At 33.7% G+C, this 14441-nt stretch overlaps 2 protein-coding genes across 3 annotated transcripts in view; one reads left to right on the forward strand and one right to left on the reverse strand.

Moving 5' to 3' along the window:
- tube1 (tubulin, epsilon 1) overlaps positions 1-7290 on the forward strand; it is a 43715-nt gene extending 36425 nt beyond the window's left edge. For both annotated transcript variants that reach the window (XM_067417418.1, XM_067417420.1), the window contains 2 exons: positions 4041-4215; positions 6111-7290. In XM_067417418.1, the coding sequence (XP_067273519.1) occupies positions 4041-4215; positions 6111-6260 (325 nt within the window). In that variant the 3' untranslated portion in view covers positions 6261-7290. The remainder of the gene's footprint in view (positions 1-4040; positions 4216-6110) is intronic.
- A 5297-nt stretch (positions 7291-12587) lies between these two features.
- ccn6 (cellular communication network factor 6) overlaps positions 12588-14441 on the reverse strand; it is a 36256-nt gene continuing 34402 nt past the window's right edge. Inside the window, exon 5 of the mRNA XM_067418573.1 lies at positions 12588-13088. Coding sequence (XP_067274674.1) covers positions 12807-13088 — 282 coding nt within the window. The 3' untranslated portion in view covers positions 12588-12806. The remainder of the gene's footprint in view (positions 13089-14441) is intronic.

Here is a 14441-nt window from a genome sequence, read left to right on the forward strand (position 1 = left end):
TCAAGATCGTTTGTTTGTTCGGCCCATTTCAAGCAAGTTTCGCTCAGCGTCTTAAACTGAAGAAAGTGGAAACTATATTCGTGCAAGGAGTAAGTAGCGATTTTATCCACTTATTGACTGTTTAAACAATTTCTGATTAAATTGAAAGTTTCTTAGAGAGACAGCATTGTCTAGATAACGCAAAATGCTAGTACAGTAACAATAGGAAACTCCAAGTACCATACAAAACGAAATAGTGTGTCTAATGACAAAGGGTAATATTATTTTGTATTACAAAATACAACCGTAGATACGTCGCTTAGATCGTTCACTCGATCCTTCTAGCAAACGTCACCTTTTACACCATATAAGTTAAAGCGATAGTCATTTGACAAGGCTACATGCCTATTTGTATTTCAGATTAGGCTACATCACAGTCACTGTGTAACGTTAGCCTACATTGTAACTAACGTTATATAAATATGCAATATCGTTGACGAAAAAAGACAAGTCTAAAATGTAGGCTGAATTACACACTTTAAGCAGAAAATCTCAAATGGAGATTTATAAAATGCAGCTTACTTGTTTATTGGTGTTTTCAGATCGTCCATGCGTGAGAGAGAGCTCACGTGCATATGGTTGCCAGATTGGAAATGTTTAGGTAAAAACCGGAGAGTATCCGGGTCAGAATCACAGAAAAGCTCTGTTTGGAGGATTTAATTACTGAAATCTGGCAACCGCACGAACGCAAACTCTTTCTTGCCCACGGATGTTCTGAAAACACCAAATAAACAAGTAATCTGCATTTTATCAATCTCCATTTGAGATGTTTTGCTTAAAGTTTCATTTAGTTGGTCTGTGTTCTGTCAGGACGGTCAGGACTCACGAGTCGCTTCACTGAACTGCTGTGAGCTGCTGAAATAAGCCAATCAGAGCAAAGCTCAACATTAATATTCATGACCCTTCCAAATAAGGCAAAAACAGAGCATTACATCCTAGGGACAATTTATAGGGCTGTAAATGGACCTGTAAAACTGTATCTGGACAATTTGTTTTCCCTTAAATAAGCCACATACCCTCTATGTACATATCAGAGAACAATTTAACATATTGTTTCAAATAATTCTAGGGCACCTTTACAGGGTGTCCGCGGGGTTTTAAAAGTATTAAAAAGTGATAAATCAAAATTGTCAAATTTAAGGCCATTAAAAGTGTTAAATGTCGTCTCAGAGGTATTATTTTTTTCCAAATTAGTATTATTTTTTCAGACTATCAGGTGTCCTATTCTGATTGAAATTCTATCTGCGTTCGCGTTAGTTCGTTTAAATATGGGCTTTAGCATATCTGGGCACATAATCAAAGATCTTTCGTCTCCGTCTCAACGTATGTTTGATGCTGACGTCATATTCAGTGGTCGTTCGGCATCAACTCAGAACACTGCGCGCTCAACAGAAGTGGCTGGCTTACGTTTTATTTTAGACTTGCTTCAAGGCATATCTTCAACGACTATCCTCATAAGAGCAATCTTAAATGATTTGTATAAAGTCTAAAATGAACAAAAAGAGTTGTGAGAGAATGAGGCGCGATCCATAGACAGTATATAAACAGTGAGATCCGCGTGTCTGTCTGCTCTTAAAGGGACAGCAGCCAATAAAGCTTCCTGCCAGTAAAGTTAAAGAACAAAGGGAACAGAGAAAATGACTCGCTGCTCTTGACTAAATAACTTTTGTAGCTTTAATAACGATTAACTATTTAATTTATAGTTTATGCAGTGCAGACTGCATATAACTTTGATAACTTTATTAAATATCTGTATATTTCCTAACTGTTAAGACAGGAACGGCAGGAGTAAACATTACATTTATTATGGGTTTATATTAGCATTGTTTTAAGTTTACTTAAATTAGAAACTGTTATATTTTTGAAGTCTAATAATAAATGTAAAAAAATAAATAAAAAAAAATCAGTAGTTGTATTAATATCAGTAATACTGGCCTTCATTCATAAAAAGATGCCATTTAAACAAGTATTTAAAATATACTGTCTTTATGTTGTTTCTACATTAATTTGATTAACTGTGAAATTATTATATTAAAAAATATATTAAAAACGTACAAAAACATTTCTTTTTTTATTGCGATTAATCACAGAAAAAAAATGTGTGATTAATCTAGTTAAAGTTTTTAATCGATTGACAGCACTAGTTTTTAGTATTTTGTTAAATTCAACAACTTATCACAGTTATAGAAATGTAATATTTGGCTCAGGTTTTGTTGTTGGGAAAAAAACACTAAATAATTTAATTGCTGAATTACCAATTATTAATTGAAATGTGTATGCAGTAATGCTTCTCCTTAACCAACCTTTGTGAATGTTGAGATCTATTTTACTGTGTCTGAATGATAACTTATAACAGATTTCCTCCTGGTGTCGATTCTAAATCTATTCTTTTTTGTATGTTATATATGTCAACATCTGAGTAAATAATAGAAAGGTCGCTGCAATTCAGTGTCGTGATGGTTTTAAAAAATATTCTGAAGGTAGTAAAAAAGGTATTAAAAAGTAGTAAATTTAACTTAAGGATTGCTGTAATATACCCTGCTTTAAGTAAAAATCTGTTTTTACAACTTTCACTTGTAACAGTGTTATTTGACCAATGGTACTGTTACTTTTACTTAAGTAATGAAGTTGTGTACTTTGTCCACCTCTGGAAATGTTGAATGATATTGAAGTGGCAGAGATGGAAAACACTGCATGTTTCAGTGTGTGTGAGGTAAATGAAACTGCGTGTCTCTGCCATTCATTCACCCAGGGAAACATGCTGGATTCATATTTAAAGTCTTTTTGTTGCTTAGTATTCATATAAACTAGGATTCCATCTGTTTTTTTTTCCGCATTGCGGAAATAAATCCTCATGAAAGTTATTAAGTCAAGAGTAGTGAATGTTTTTTTTGTTGTTGTTTGTTTGTTTTGTGTCTTTTGTTGTTTAATTAACATTAAAACGCAGACAGCAGCGCAGCAGGAATATTACATTATAATCTTGGATTATGCAACACATTATACAGCTATATATACAGTTATAATGGCCTTTTTCATGCTGTAGTTAATATGCCGATGTTTGTAAATTGATTAAAAAAAATTGCACAATAAATATCGGCAGCCGATACATCAGCACCTCTAGTTTAAACTGATAATCATTTGTTTTACCTGCGTTTTCGCAGTTTCCCCAATTAATGCAGCAGCTCTTCTGCCACTTATTTTAGCTGAGGTGGGTGTGTTCAGATGGGAACGTGATGTCAATGCATACCCTCTATACACAACTTCAAGACAAATTAGATCTCATATTTAACAGTTTGTACAGAGGCACCAGAACCACCAGGAAACGTCAGAAGGACTACCCAAAGTAAGGCTGTTCTAGGTGGGGGACATGAACGCTGAATGCCCAATGAACATCTGGATCTTAAAACTCCAAAATCGTTGAACAAATTTTCAAATGGGCGTTATCTTTATAAATAAGCCACAGATTTAAGCTTTAAACAACTACATTCTCACTTGAAAAACTTTGTGACACGATAACAGTAATATTTTTTTTAATTGAGCTGGTTTTCTTGTCAGCCATTGATTAATATTTGTTTGTGTGAGATGCATTCTGGGATACCTGGCTTTCTCAAGTTTGCACAAGTCACCTCTTGATTCATCCTCGATAAAAGGGGCGGATCAAGAACACTCGGTGGATCAAGTAACTTGCAATTTTATGTTTCAAACAGAACTATATAGGCTGTAGAGGCAGAAGTAGTGCTACAACTTTAATGAAATAAAACTATTTATATTTCTTTAGTTTCATCTAATCTCGTCTTGTCCTTGACAGTCTCTGTCCTACATTTTGGCCAACTAGCGGTGTCTTTTTTTCCAGATTGTTGTCATCTTTTTGAGAAGCTTTGCATTAGGAGCACTCCTGTGGCAGTTTAAAATGCTGTCTAAATAGGAATAGAGCTATAGTTTATAATCCACAATTTCAATGTAAAAAAAATAATCTGTGTTCTTTTTTTTTTCTTTTTTAGGCTAAAGCCCACCCTGCCATTTGTCCCATGGAATCAAGAGGGATGGAAGACTAGTCTGTGTTCAGTCCCTCCTGTGTGTCACACACATTCTCTGTTGGCCTTAGCCAACAACACATGTGTGAAATCTACCTTTTCAGAACTAAGGGAGCGTTTTGTGAAACTCTACCGTAGGAAGGTGTGTCCCAAAATTCCACTGTATAACATATCACACAGGTTGCATATTCATAATTAGGGATGGGTACCGAAAACCGGTATTAAACGGGCCCTGGGGGTCTGATTTTATTTTAGATTTTGGCTTCCAAAGATTATAATAATAATATTTATGTCTAGCGCAACTTTTGCAGCAGTAGCCTACGCTGCCATTTCTCCCTAAAACTCAAACGTAATGACAGAATCAACACGATCAGTGGATTGTTGTAAAATACAGTCTAGCCACTGTTGGTAAATTGTGGGACGCGTTTTATAATAAAAAGTGCGATTAAAAGCACAAAAATGTCAAGTCAAATTACACTTTCGGTTTCACACTCGAGTCTAAACGATCAAATGTACACAAACATCTATGTCAAAATGACCGGCTTGGAGAGTCTCTTAAACATAACACAGTTTGTGTCTTAAATCGACGTAGTTATTATGGATATAGTCGGGAGAAAATGTAGTGCATCTGCCTATTATCAGTCGCCTATAAATCTGCACATCTGTCTTAAAGAGGCAGCAGTGTAAATAAACATGATTATGAATTACTGCGAATTAAACAACCAAATGCAAAGAGAAAATCACTCACAGCTCTTGCATGAATAACTTCAGCTTTAATAAGCATTATTTTGGCTATTTATGGTAAACTATGCATTGTTATGTTACATTTGATTACTAGAATTCTTCCTGAAATGAATGCACTGCATGTGTAGGCTGTGTTTTGTTAATTGTGTGTGTGTATATGTGTGTGTGTATATATATATATATATATATATATATATATATATATATATATATATATATATATATATATATATATATATATATATAATACCGTTAAAACCTTAACGATACCCATCCCTATTCCAAATTGCCTTCTGTTTTATTTAATGCAGAGACACTAGTTTTCTCAGCGATGACAATTTAAGGGGAAATAAATTGTTTCATGTCATGAATTGGGCTTTAAAGATAAAAACTTTTTACTAAATTTACTTTTTTAATTTAGCAACATAGTTTCAGTAAACATTGCTAAAATCACCTGAACAAACACCTCAACTGTACTTGAAGAAATTAATAATCCTACTTCAAACTTGCACCTTTAAATGAGTCAGTGTTGTCGCTGGCAAATTTACAAAAATCTTCCTAAATGGACTATATGTAATTTTCGTGTATTAATCGCTGTTTGTTTTGTTTTTTGACAATGTGTGAACAGCTTGTCACGAAACTCGGAAAACAAGACCGTTCCTGACTTCCTAGGTTGTTTATGTAGACTGATTTTATCTTAAGGATTCAGGATGTTTCTAAGTGAAATTGACCATAAAATAAACTGCAGTAAAGTCTAATATTCCATAAAATAATATTTCTTTCAATTTTTATTTCATGTTAAATTTAAGAAATGTCAAAATACAAAATATTCTTAACTTTATTAAGTTAGAAAATAAGTAGAACATGGCAGTTAAGAAGAACTGTATTTTTAAGTATGTTTTATGAATCCGGCCCATGGTCAGGATGATATCGGCACAACACCAAAGTGCTTAAAGTTGTTAGATAGTATTTTAACATAACAAATTGCACATTTTAACCTTGAAAATAGTTATGTCACATAAACTTCATCAATTAAAATAAAAGCTACATGGTTTGATATTTTGCTTCACATTCCTATATTTTTAAGTGTGACTTAAAAGGATCGTTCACCCAAAAATGAAAATTCTGTCATCATTTACTTACCCTCATGTTGTTCCAAAACTGTATGACCAAACCAAAGAAACTGGTTTGGAACAACATGAGGGTGAGTAAATGATGACAGAATTTTCCTTTTTGGGTGAACTATCCTTTTAAATACATGTAAAGTAATGGTGTTTTTTGTACTCCCCTCAGGCTCACTTGCATCATTATCTAGCGGTGGATGGAATGGAGTTGGCTGGATTTAATGAGGCACTGTCATCTATCTCAGATCTTATTGAAGATTACACACATCTGGAAAGCCCTCTCATGCCCAACGCGCCCAGACTTACTATCGCCACCTGACCTGCGTATATACTAGCAAAGCATTTCAGTCGGCGGCCATATTTGAAATGCCTCTCGGGCAGCTGTTTCAGCCGTGCAAGTACAGCTCCTATCTCTTTGAATGGGTAAACATTGAATTCTCCAAAGCTGTTCACAAAGCTTATGAATAAATTTCATATTTGAAATCACCAATGAAATCTTGCAACAACTGTCTCATCAGTGTTGTTTCTTATGCTCAAAAAACATAAAAAAGCTTCTAATAGCAGTTGCAGTGACACTTAGACTTTACCAATCAGCGATTGGCTCTTTTATTTAGAAGGTGTGATTTATTCCACCATATTTACCACTGCACTTTCACCCATTCTTGATAATACATAATCTTTAGTTCTATTCAGACGGTAATATTTTCTCCATAAAAAAAAAAAAAAATTGTATGACTTTGAATAAGTAAAAATTGAATAAGACTTGGATCCTATAGGTATGCTCTGCTCATTTGGGTATGCGCCGCATGATTGTCTGCTTAAAATAAAATGTCATATGTTTGGAATAATAAGATTAAATTAATATTGAATTTATTAATTTGAAAATAATATCCTTTTTATTATGTGATTTATTTAAATTTCTGGTTTAAAAATAAGAAGGTAGACACTATAGTACTTTTTTTGTATTGTATTTTTTCTCTCAAAATTATGTAATTTTAAAAATGGTTGCAGATTTTTTTTCATTAACTTATTTACATGAGGTAAACATAAAGCTGCTTGGATTATTGATGCTATTTCAATTTTGTGCTTTTTTTTTGTTGCTTTTTTTTAAAAAGTGGTGATGAAATATTTTTCTGTAAATACTGTCCTGCAGAGTTGAGCTCCATCTCTAATCTAACAAACCTTCCATTAATTATCAAGTAATTCGATTTTTCTTTTTTAGAGGTGATTGATTAGGTCCTCTGCCGGACAGTAGCCTTCCAGGGCAGGAATTGCCCATCCATGTAAAATGTTATTAGTTTGTTGTTGTTGTTTTTTTGTTTTTTTTTGTATGAAAAAGTTAATAAAATAGTCATATCAAACAGTGCCTGGATAATGTAGTTTTATCTGAAGCAAAAGCACATTCATTTTTTGTCATTACACTTACACAATTACACAATTACACATTACACAAAAAAACGTAATGCCACTTTATCTGATACTATTAAATTGCACAGTAAGTTCTTTATTTTTGTCATTGGCACAATCAGCACAAAGCTTAAACTCTCGTCCTCATTTAATATGGCTCTGTTCATATCGACTACTTGGTAGATTTTTTTTTGCAGGTTTGCGGTAGTGGTATTTTTGCATTACACTTATTTTCACATCTCTATTATAATTTATTAAGAATGTTTGAATGCATGCCTTTTTAGTTAATTGGTGCAGGTGCCTAAAGTAGTATTTTTCTGCTCTGATGAACAATGATATGGTTCATTGATCATGTTGTGGTTAAAGATATGTCTCCCTTAAAATGTTTTAATGCCTCATAGGTTTTTAATTAAATTCAATCTTAAATTATTCCTTAAAATCATAACGGGTATTAAATATAATAGCCTTAAACATACAGACAGATGCGGGGTAGTAACTGATTATGGAATCTGGATTATGGAATCAGATTCCTAAAATGTAGTTCTTGTAATTATATTAATTAGAGATTACATTTTAAAATGTTCATAATCAGATAAAAGTTGCTTTTTTGTGGATTAAATGGTTAAATATTCACACAATGGCAGTAATTATTATTTATATATTAGTTATAATTATATATTATAAATTAATATATAAATTAAATTATACATTATTATTATCATATTTGATTTATTGATTTTTTCATTAGTTCTTTTTACTATTCAAAAGTCAAAAGGTAGTCAAAATACATAACATGAAATGAGTAATCCAGATTACATTATTAACTACAATTTTCTTCACATTTTGAGCAGCCATTTACGCTATTACAATGCATGAAGTAACCAGGACATGTTTTAATATAACTCGGATTGTTTTCATCTGAAAGAAGAATGTCATTTACACCTAGAGAGAGTAGTGCTCTGTAGAGCAGTTTGTCCATTTAGGGCTACTGTAGAAACATGACAGCGCAAAATAGTGTAAAGCGCAAAACTTCACTGTAAGGGGACCCAAGGACCCAATGGCTCATTTTAAGGTAATAAAAACATAATGTGTTCATTATGTAAGGTCTTTATACAGCACTGAAAACATAGTTAAGTGTGTTATAATGCATTTCTGTCAATAGATCAAATTCATTATACACTTTATTGACAATGCATGCTAAATACAGGGACATACATGAGCCCAGAATATGAACACACTGTCTTCATGCATTAAGCCATATTAAACATTTTCTCTATCATAGTTTTCTATGTAAAAATGCTTAACATGCAATTAAGCTTGTTGTGTTCATATTGTGCTCTATCGGGTTTGGGTTGATCTGCCTGCCATGTGTAGTATGCATCATCAATAAGTTGTATTTTGAATTTGGTCTATTAATAGCACTGTCTTGGTTCAAAACTGCTAAAAATAATATTTGTTATTTTTTGAATTGTTTAAGAGAGTTCCAAATTGTTCCAAAGTTCAAGAGAGTTCCGCTTATGCAAAGGCACAGCATTGCGGCAGGAGTATGTTCTGTGTGGGTTCATCTGACTCTTGACTTTAGTTTGTCCCAGAATATATTATCATTAGCTTTCCTCATATACTGCATCACATTAATGGTCTATTTTAAATTACTTGTATCTTTTCCTCTATCTAAACCTTCTAAAGCTATAAAAAAAAATATGAATCATGAATATTTATGCAGTTAAACATGTATAGGAATGCTAAAGGATAGCTTTCTGTTTTCAGTGTCACCCCAGGATTGTGTGTGCGTACGAGCGAGTGTTTTTAAGAGGTTGCAATTATGGCGACTTTTGGCTTTTTCAGAAGCATATCAGTGCTTAACCTCTGAGCTGAGAGGTAGATCTGTCTTGAAAGTTCAGTATGTTACAGGGTTGCCAACTTTTAAGTTCAGGTTGGAGTGAGATTTTTTTTTTGTTTTTCTATTTCGATATTAATTTAGTATCAATTCAAATGTAGTATATAGCTTACTGTACTTAATAAGGACAAATTAGTTTGTCTTAGCACTATTTTAGCACTATTTTAAACGTTTCTTGGGTCAAATTATGTGCTTGAATTCATTAATATTCACTTGTGTGTGCTTATATGTATCATTATTCATTTAAAATATTAGGATACTAAGTTATTAACATTTTAAAAATTTCACATTTAAAGAAATCTAGTGTTTAATCATATCTAAATATTTATTAAAATGCAAGACTGTTTTTGAGCAACTAGATTAGATAAATGTATTTTTATTAAGGAGCCAATAATAAGGCACCTACTGGGTAATGGCATTACAAATTAACATTATTATTTTTTAGCCACAAAATGACTCTAATTTACCTCTTTGAATTGGAATTATCTATTTTAACCTTAATTACTACACAATTTGTAAAATAAATAATACAAACATTAGAAGAAATATATTTTAAGTGGTCATTAATTGTCAATAATTATTGCACAAATAGTATTTAGTACCAAAACTCTTCAAAATAGTCAATAAATATTATTGAACTAAAATATAGAACACTTATAATTGAAAAATAGTAAGGTGTATGGTCACATTTGACCATCAATGAGTATTAGTGTGACCAATTAGTAAGGAATACAATAAATATACATAATACATAAAACTTGTGGCATGAGATTAAGTTCCCGAAAGCGTGTGTCACGCCAAATGCGTGAGAGTTGGCAACCCTGCAATGTTATCCCACAAGTTCACTTTAGTGCCATCTCTACAGGTTATCCACACCCAGGAAGGTACCTGTGACTGATAATTTGATATACATGAGTCAGAGTTAAAGCAAGACGTGTATTAACATGTTTAACATTGCTTCATTAAAGTGTACAAAAGTTTTTCTTCTTAAATCGCTGTATTCCAAACAACAGAGTAAAACACTGATTTATATATGTTTAGACTGAAACTATATATAGTTTGAGACTATGAGATAATGTTAGGCTGTATTGACATTTCAGGGATTAATAATATATTAACTAGTAACTAACTTAACCATTTACTACGGATGTTTGATTATTTTATGAAATGCTATTTTTTTAAAGATAGGCCTAACTTAGGCCTAAATGACTAATTATGTGCTTTTTAAAAATTTGTGTATGGTTTATAAAATTGTAAATGGTTTGGCTCCTTTGGTACTGAGAGATCTACTAGATCATCTATAAGAAATTGTGCTGTTCCTTTTCGTCGTTCTGCTTTTGGACAATCTTCTTTTGCTGTGAAAGCTACGACTAACTGGAATGCTTTACCAGAAGGTATAAAAGGGTGTAAATCGATTGGAATCTTTAAAATGCAGTTGAAATCTTTTTTAGAATGTAATCAGCTTTGTACACACTGACATGGTTGTTGTTTAAGGGGGGGGGGGGGGGGGGGAATGCTGTTTCATGCATACTGAGCTTTTTACACTGTTAAAGACTTGGATTCCCATCTTAAACAAAGTCAAAGTTTCAAAAACTAATGTTGGACGTTTGATAGAGCATTTCTGTGTCAAAAATACTCCTTCCGGTTTCTCACAAGTTTCGGAGAGTTTTTTTCGAGTATGGGTCTACTTGACGTTAATAGATCGGTAGGTCCTTGTATGGGCCGTACGGGCTCTTCTCCCGGTAGGGTGCGCGCGCGTGCGTCACTAGCGCGAGAGAGGAAATGCACGCTGTAAACAGTAAACTGCTCTCAGCTGCAGATCCAGTCGTCCGTGAACACTTATGTCGGTTATAGTCCGCGCCGCGCTCCACTTCATTCCTCCACTTTCACATTAAGCGACTTCAACGGTTCAGCACAGCATTCCGGGAAGGCAGCGCTGCATTTGAACCGATTTGAACGCAGAAATGCTTCAGTCGCATCGCAAAGTGGATCTCCACACTCCAAGAAGTGTGTTTTTGACGGAGCTGTCCCAGCGATAAAGGTTCGGTCCTGCTTTGGAAGCAGCCGGTAAGTAAAACTGCTTCAAATGTCTGTGCTGTGCTTATCGTCGCGTATGTAAACATCAGTAAACGACACGATCGCGTGCTTCGTCATTCAAATGCACTAACGGACTTCATTGCTGTTCTATGTAACTTATAACGTTACACTTCTCTGACGTGCAAAACCGTTTTGCTTGCTACTAAGGTTTGGTCGCATACAATAGTCCATAAACCGAATCATGTCATGTTGACAGGCCTCTAAATACAGTACATACCACAGAGACGGACGTCCTGCTGTTGCTGTTTCTATTTCAGCCTCCGAATTAGATTCTGGATCATATCTATTAGCTGAGATAGCGATGGGTTTCTCCACGCTTGAGGACGTCACCGCTTTGCGCATATGTCATTCTTTAGCTCCGCCCACACGATACGCCTCCAGGCGCTCGGTTTTTTCCGGAAAGACTCGGTACAGCCCATATTTCTTTTACAAATATAATAAAACGAAAGACTTTTCGGAGATATGAAGGATGCAATACTACTCTATAAGTACTCAAGATTGACATGAGATTGACTGAAACTGAGTGTTTCACCCCCCCCCCCCTTTAATTGTTTGTATTGACAATGTTTTATTAATTTATTTTTATTTTTTTTGTATTGTGTATTTGTGTATATATGTATTGGGTATGTTATTTTATTGTTGACCTGCCAAAGGACTGCGGGTGAAAATTAGCTTTGAGCTAAATCCGGTACAATACATGAAATGGAAACATTTATGTTAAAAATTGTACATTGTCCTTTTATAAATAAAGTAAAGTAAAGTAACTTATGACAGATTTGTAAATCGTTAGCATATTAATAATTTATGAATGTATAATCATGATTTTTAAATTATTAGTTTATCATTATCTAATAACTTGTAAATAATTTATAACTGAATTTACAAAACAGACAAAAAAGTTACATTTAACAAATACATTGTGATGTTTTGTAAATTATTAGTTCATCATTAACTTTATGATGAACTAATAATTTACAAAACATCACAATGCTAACTAATCAATTGTAAATTACTTATAACTAAATCTACTAAATATATGTAAACTAATTAACAAATCACTCTTTAATCATTAATGAATGTGTAGTCATGTTTCATAAATCATTAGTTAATAATTTACTAATCATTGTAAGTGACTTGTAACGGAATTTACAAAACATTCATAAAATGTTAGCATATCACTTGATAATCATTTATGAATGTTTTGTAAATGATTAGTTCATCATTAACTAATCACTTATAAATGACTTACAACTGAACGTTATTATAAATTGTTACCAAAAGGGGTAAAAAACTGAGGTATTGAGGTTTATTACCACCACAAAAGTGCATGAACACATGTACAACAGGAGTGTTGACAATACTTTGTTTACATACTTGCATAGATTATTTCTGGCCATAACTGTACATACGCTATAGCTTTAAGTAAAACTAATAAGCATTGTGTACTTCCTTTTTGTCTCTGTTTTATATTAAGTGCAGCTCTGAGAACATGTCGTTGTCATCGTTACACTTCCTCTGACACACACAAGAAGTGATCCACTGCATCTTCCAGCGAACGTTAGATCCTCCTTTACAGTGGAACTCTATGTTCACCATTTTGGACTTATTGGGAACGCAGCAGCGCTTGTCTGTGCAGATGCCGCAGTACGTTGGGCGATGCTTCTTAACGCTGGTACAGCCAGACAGTGAGAGCTTCTCCGCTTTACTGGCTTGGAATTTTGGTCTGCAGGTTTTCCCTCTTGGCACCTACACATGGAGGAAAAAAAAAATCCTTTTATTTCTTGGTTATTTGGAGTTCAAAAATAGACATTTAGCTTAATTAATTACTATAATGTAATGTACTTGCATATCTTTGAGTACAATAATTAATTGATTTCAGCATCCTTTAATGCAGTGTCTGCCAATATTGTGATGACTTGATGACTTGCCGGTGTGAGAGTGTCAGTCCAGTTGATTGTCATTTGCACTTTCAGAGCATTTGTTGGAAATGCTTTTTCCACTGAAAATTTTACATTAATTGATTCTTCATCTTGATTCACATTTTTGATTTTCAGTAATATATATATATATATATATATATATATATATATATATATATATATATATATATATATATATATATATATATATACAGTCTTGTTCAAAATAATAGCAGTACAATGTGACTAACCAGAATAATCAAGGTTTTTAGTATATTTTTTATTGCTACGTGGCAAACAAGTTACCAGTAGGTTCAGTAGATTGTCAGAAAACAAACAAGACCCAGCATTCATGATATGCACGCTCTTAAGGCTGTGCAATTGGGCAATTAGTTGAAAGGGGTGTGTTCAAAAAAATAGCAGTGTCTACCTTTGACTGTACAAACTCAAAACTATTTTGTACAAACATTTTTTTTTCTTTTTCTGGGATTTAGCAATCCTGTGAATCACTAAACTAATATTTAGTTGTATGACCACAGGTTTTTAAAACTGCTTGACATCTGTGTGGCATGGAGTCAACCAACTTGTGGCACCTCTCAGCTGTTATTCCACTCCATGATTCTTTAACAACATTCCACAATTCATTCACATTTCTTGGTTTTGCTTCAGAAACAGCATTTTTGATATCACCCCACAAGTTCTCAATTGGATTAAGGTCTGGAGATTAGGCTGGCCACTCCATAACATTAATTTTGTTGGTTTGGAACCAAGACTTTGCCCGTTTACTAGTGTGTTTTGGGTCATTGTCTTGTTGAAACAACCGTTTCAAGGGCATGTCCTCTTCAGCATAGGGCAACATGACCTCTTCAAGTATTTTAACATATGCAAACTGATCCATGATCCCTGGTATGCGATAAATAGGCCCAACACCATAGTAGGAGAAACATGCCCATATCATGATGCTTGCACCTCCATGCTTCACTGTCTTCACTGTGTACTGTGGCTTGAATTCAGAGTTTGGGGGTCGTCTCACAAACTGCCTGTGGCCCTTGGACCCAAAAAGAACAATTTTACTCTCATCAGTCCACAAAATGTTCCTCCATTTCTCTTTAGGCCAGTTGATGTGTTCTTTGGCAAATTGTAACCTCTTCTGCACATGCCTTTTTTTTAACAGAGGGAC

This window comes from Pseudorasbora parva, chromosome 15, assembly GCF_024679245.1.
Source record: "Pseudorasbora parva isolate DD20220531a chromosome 15, ASM2467924v1, whole genome shotgun sequence".
Taxonomy (NCBI): Eukaryota; Metazoa; Chordata; class Actinopteri; order Cypriniformes; family Gobionidae; genus Pseudorasbora; species Pseudorasbora parva.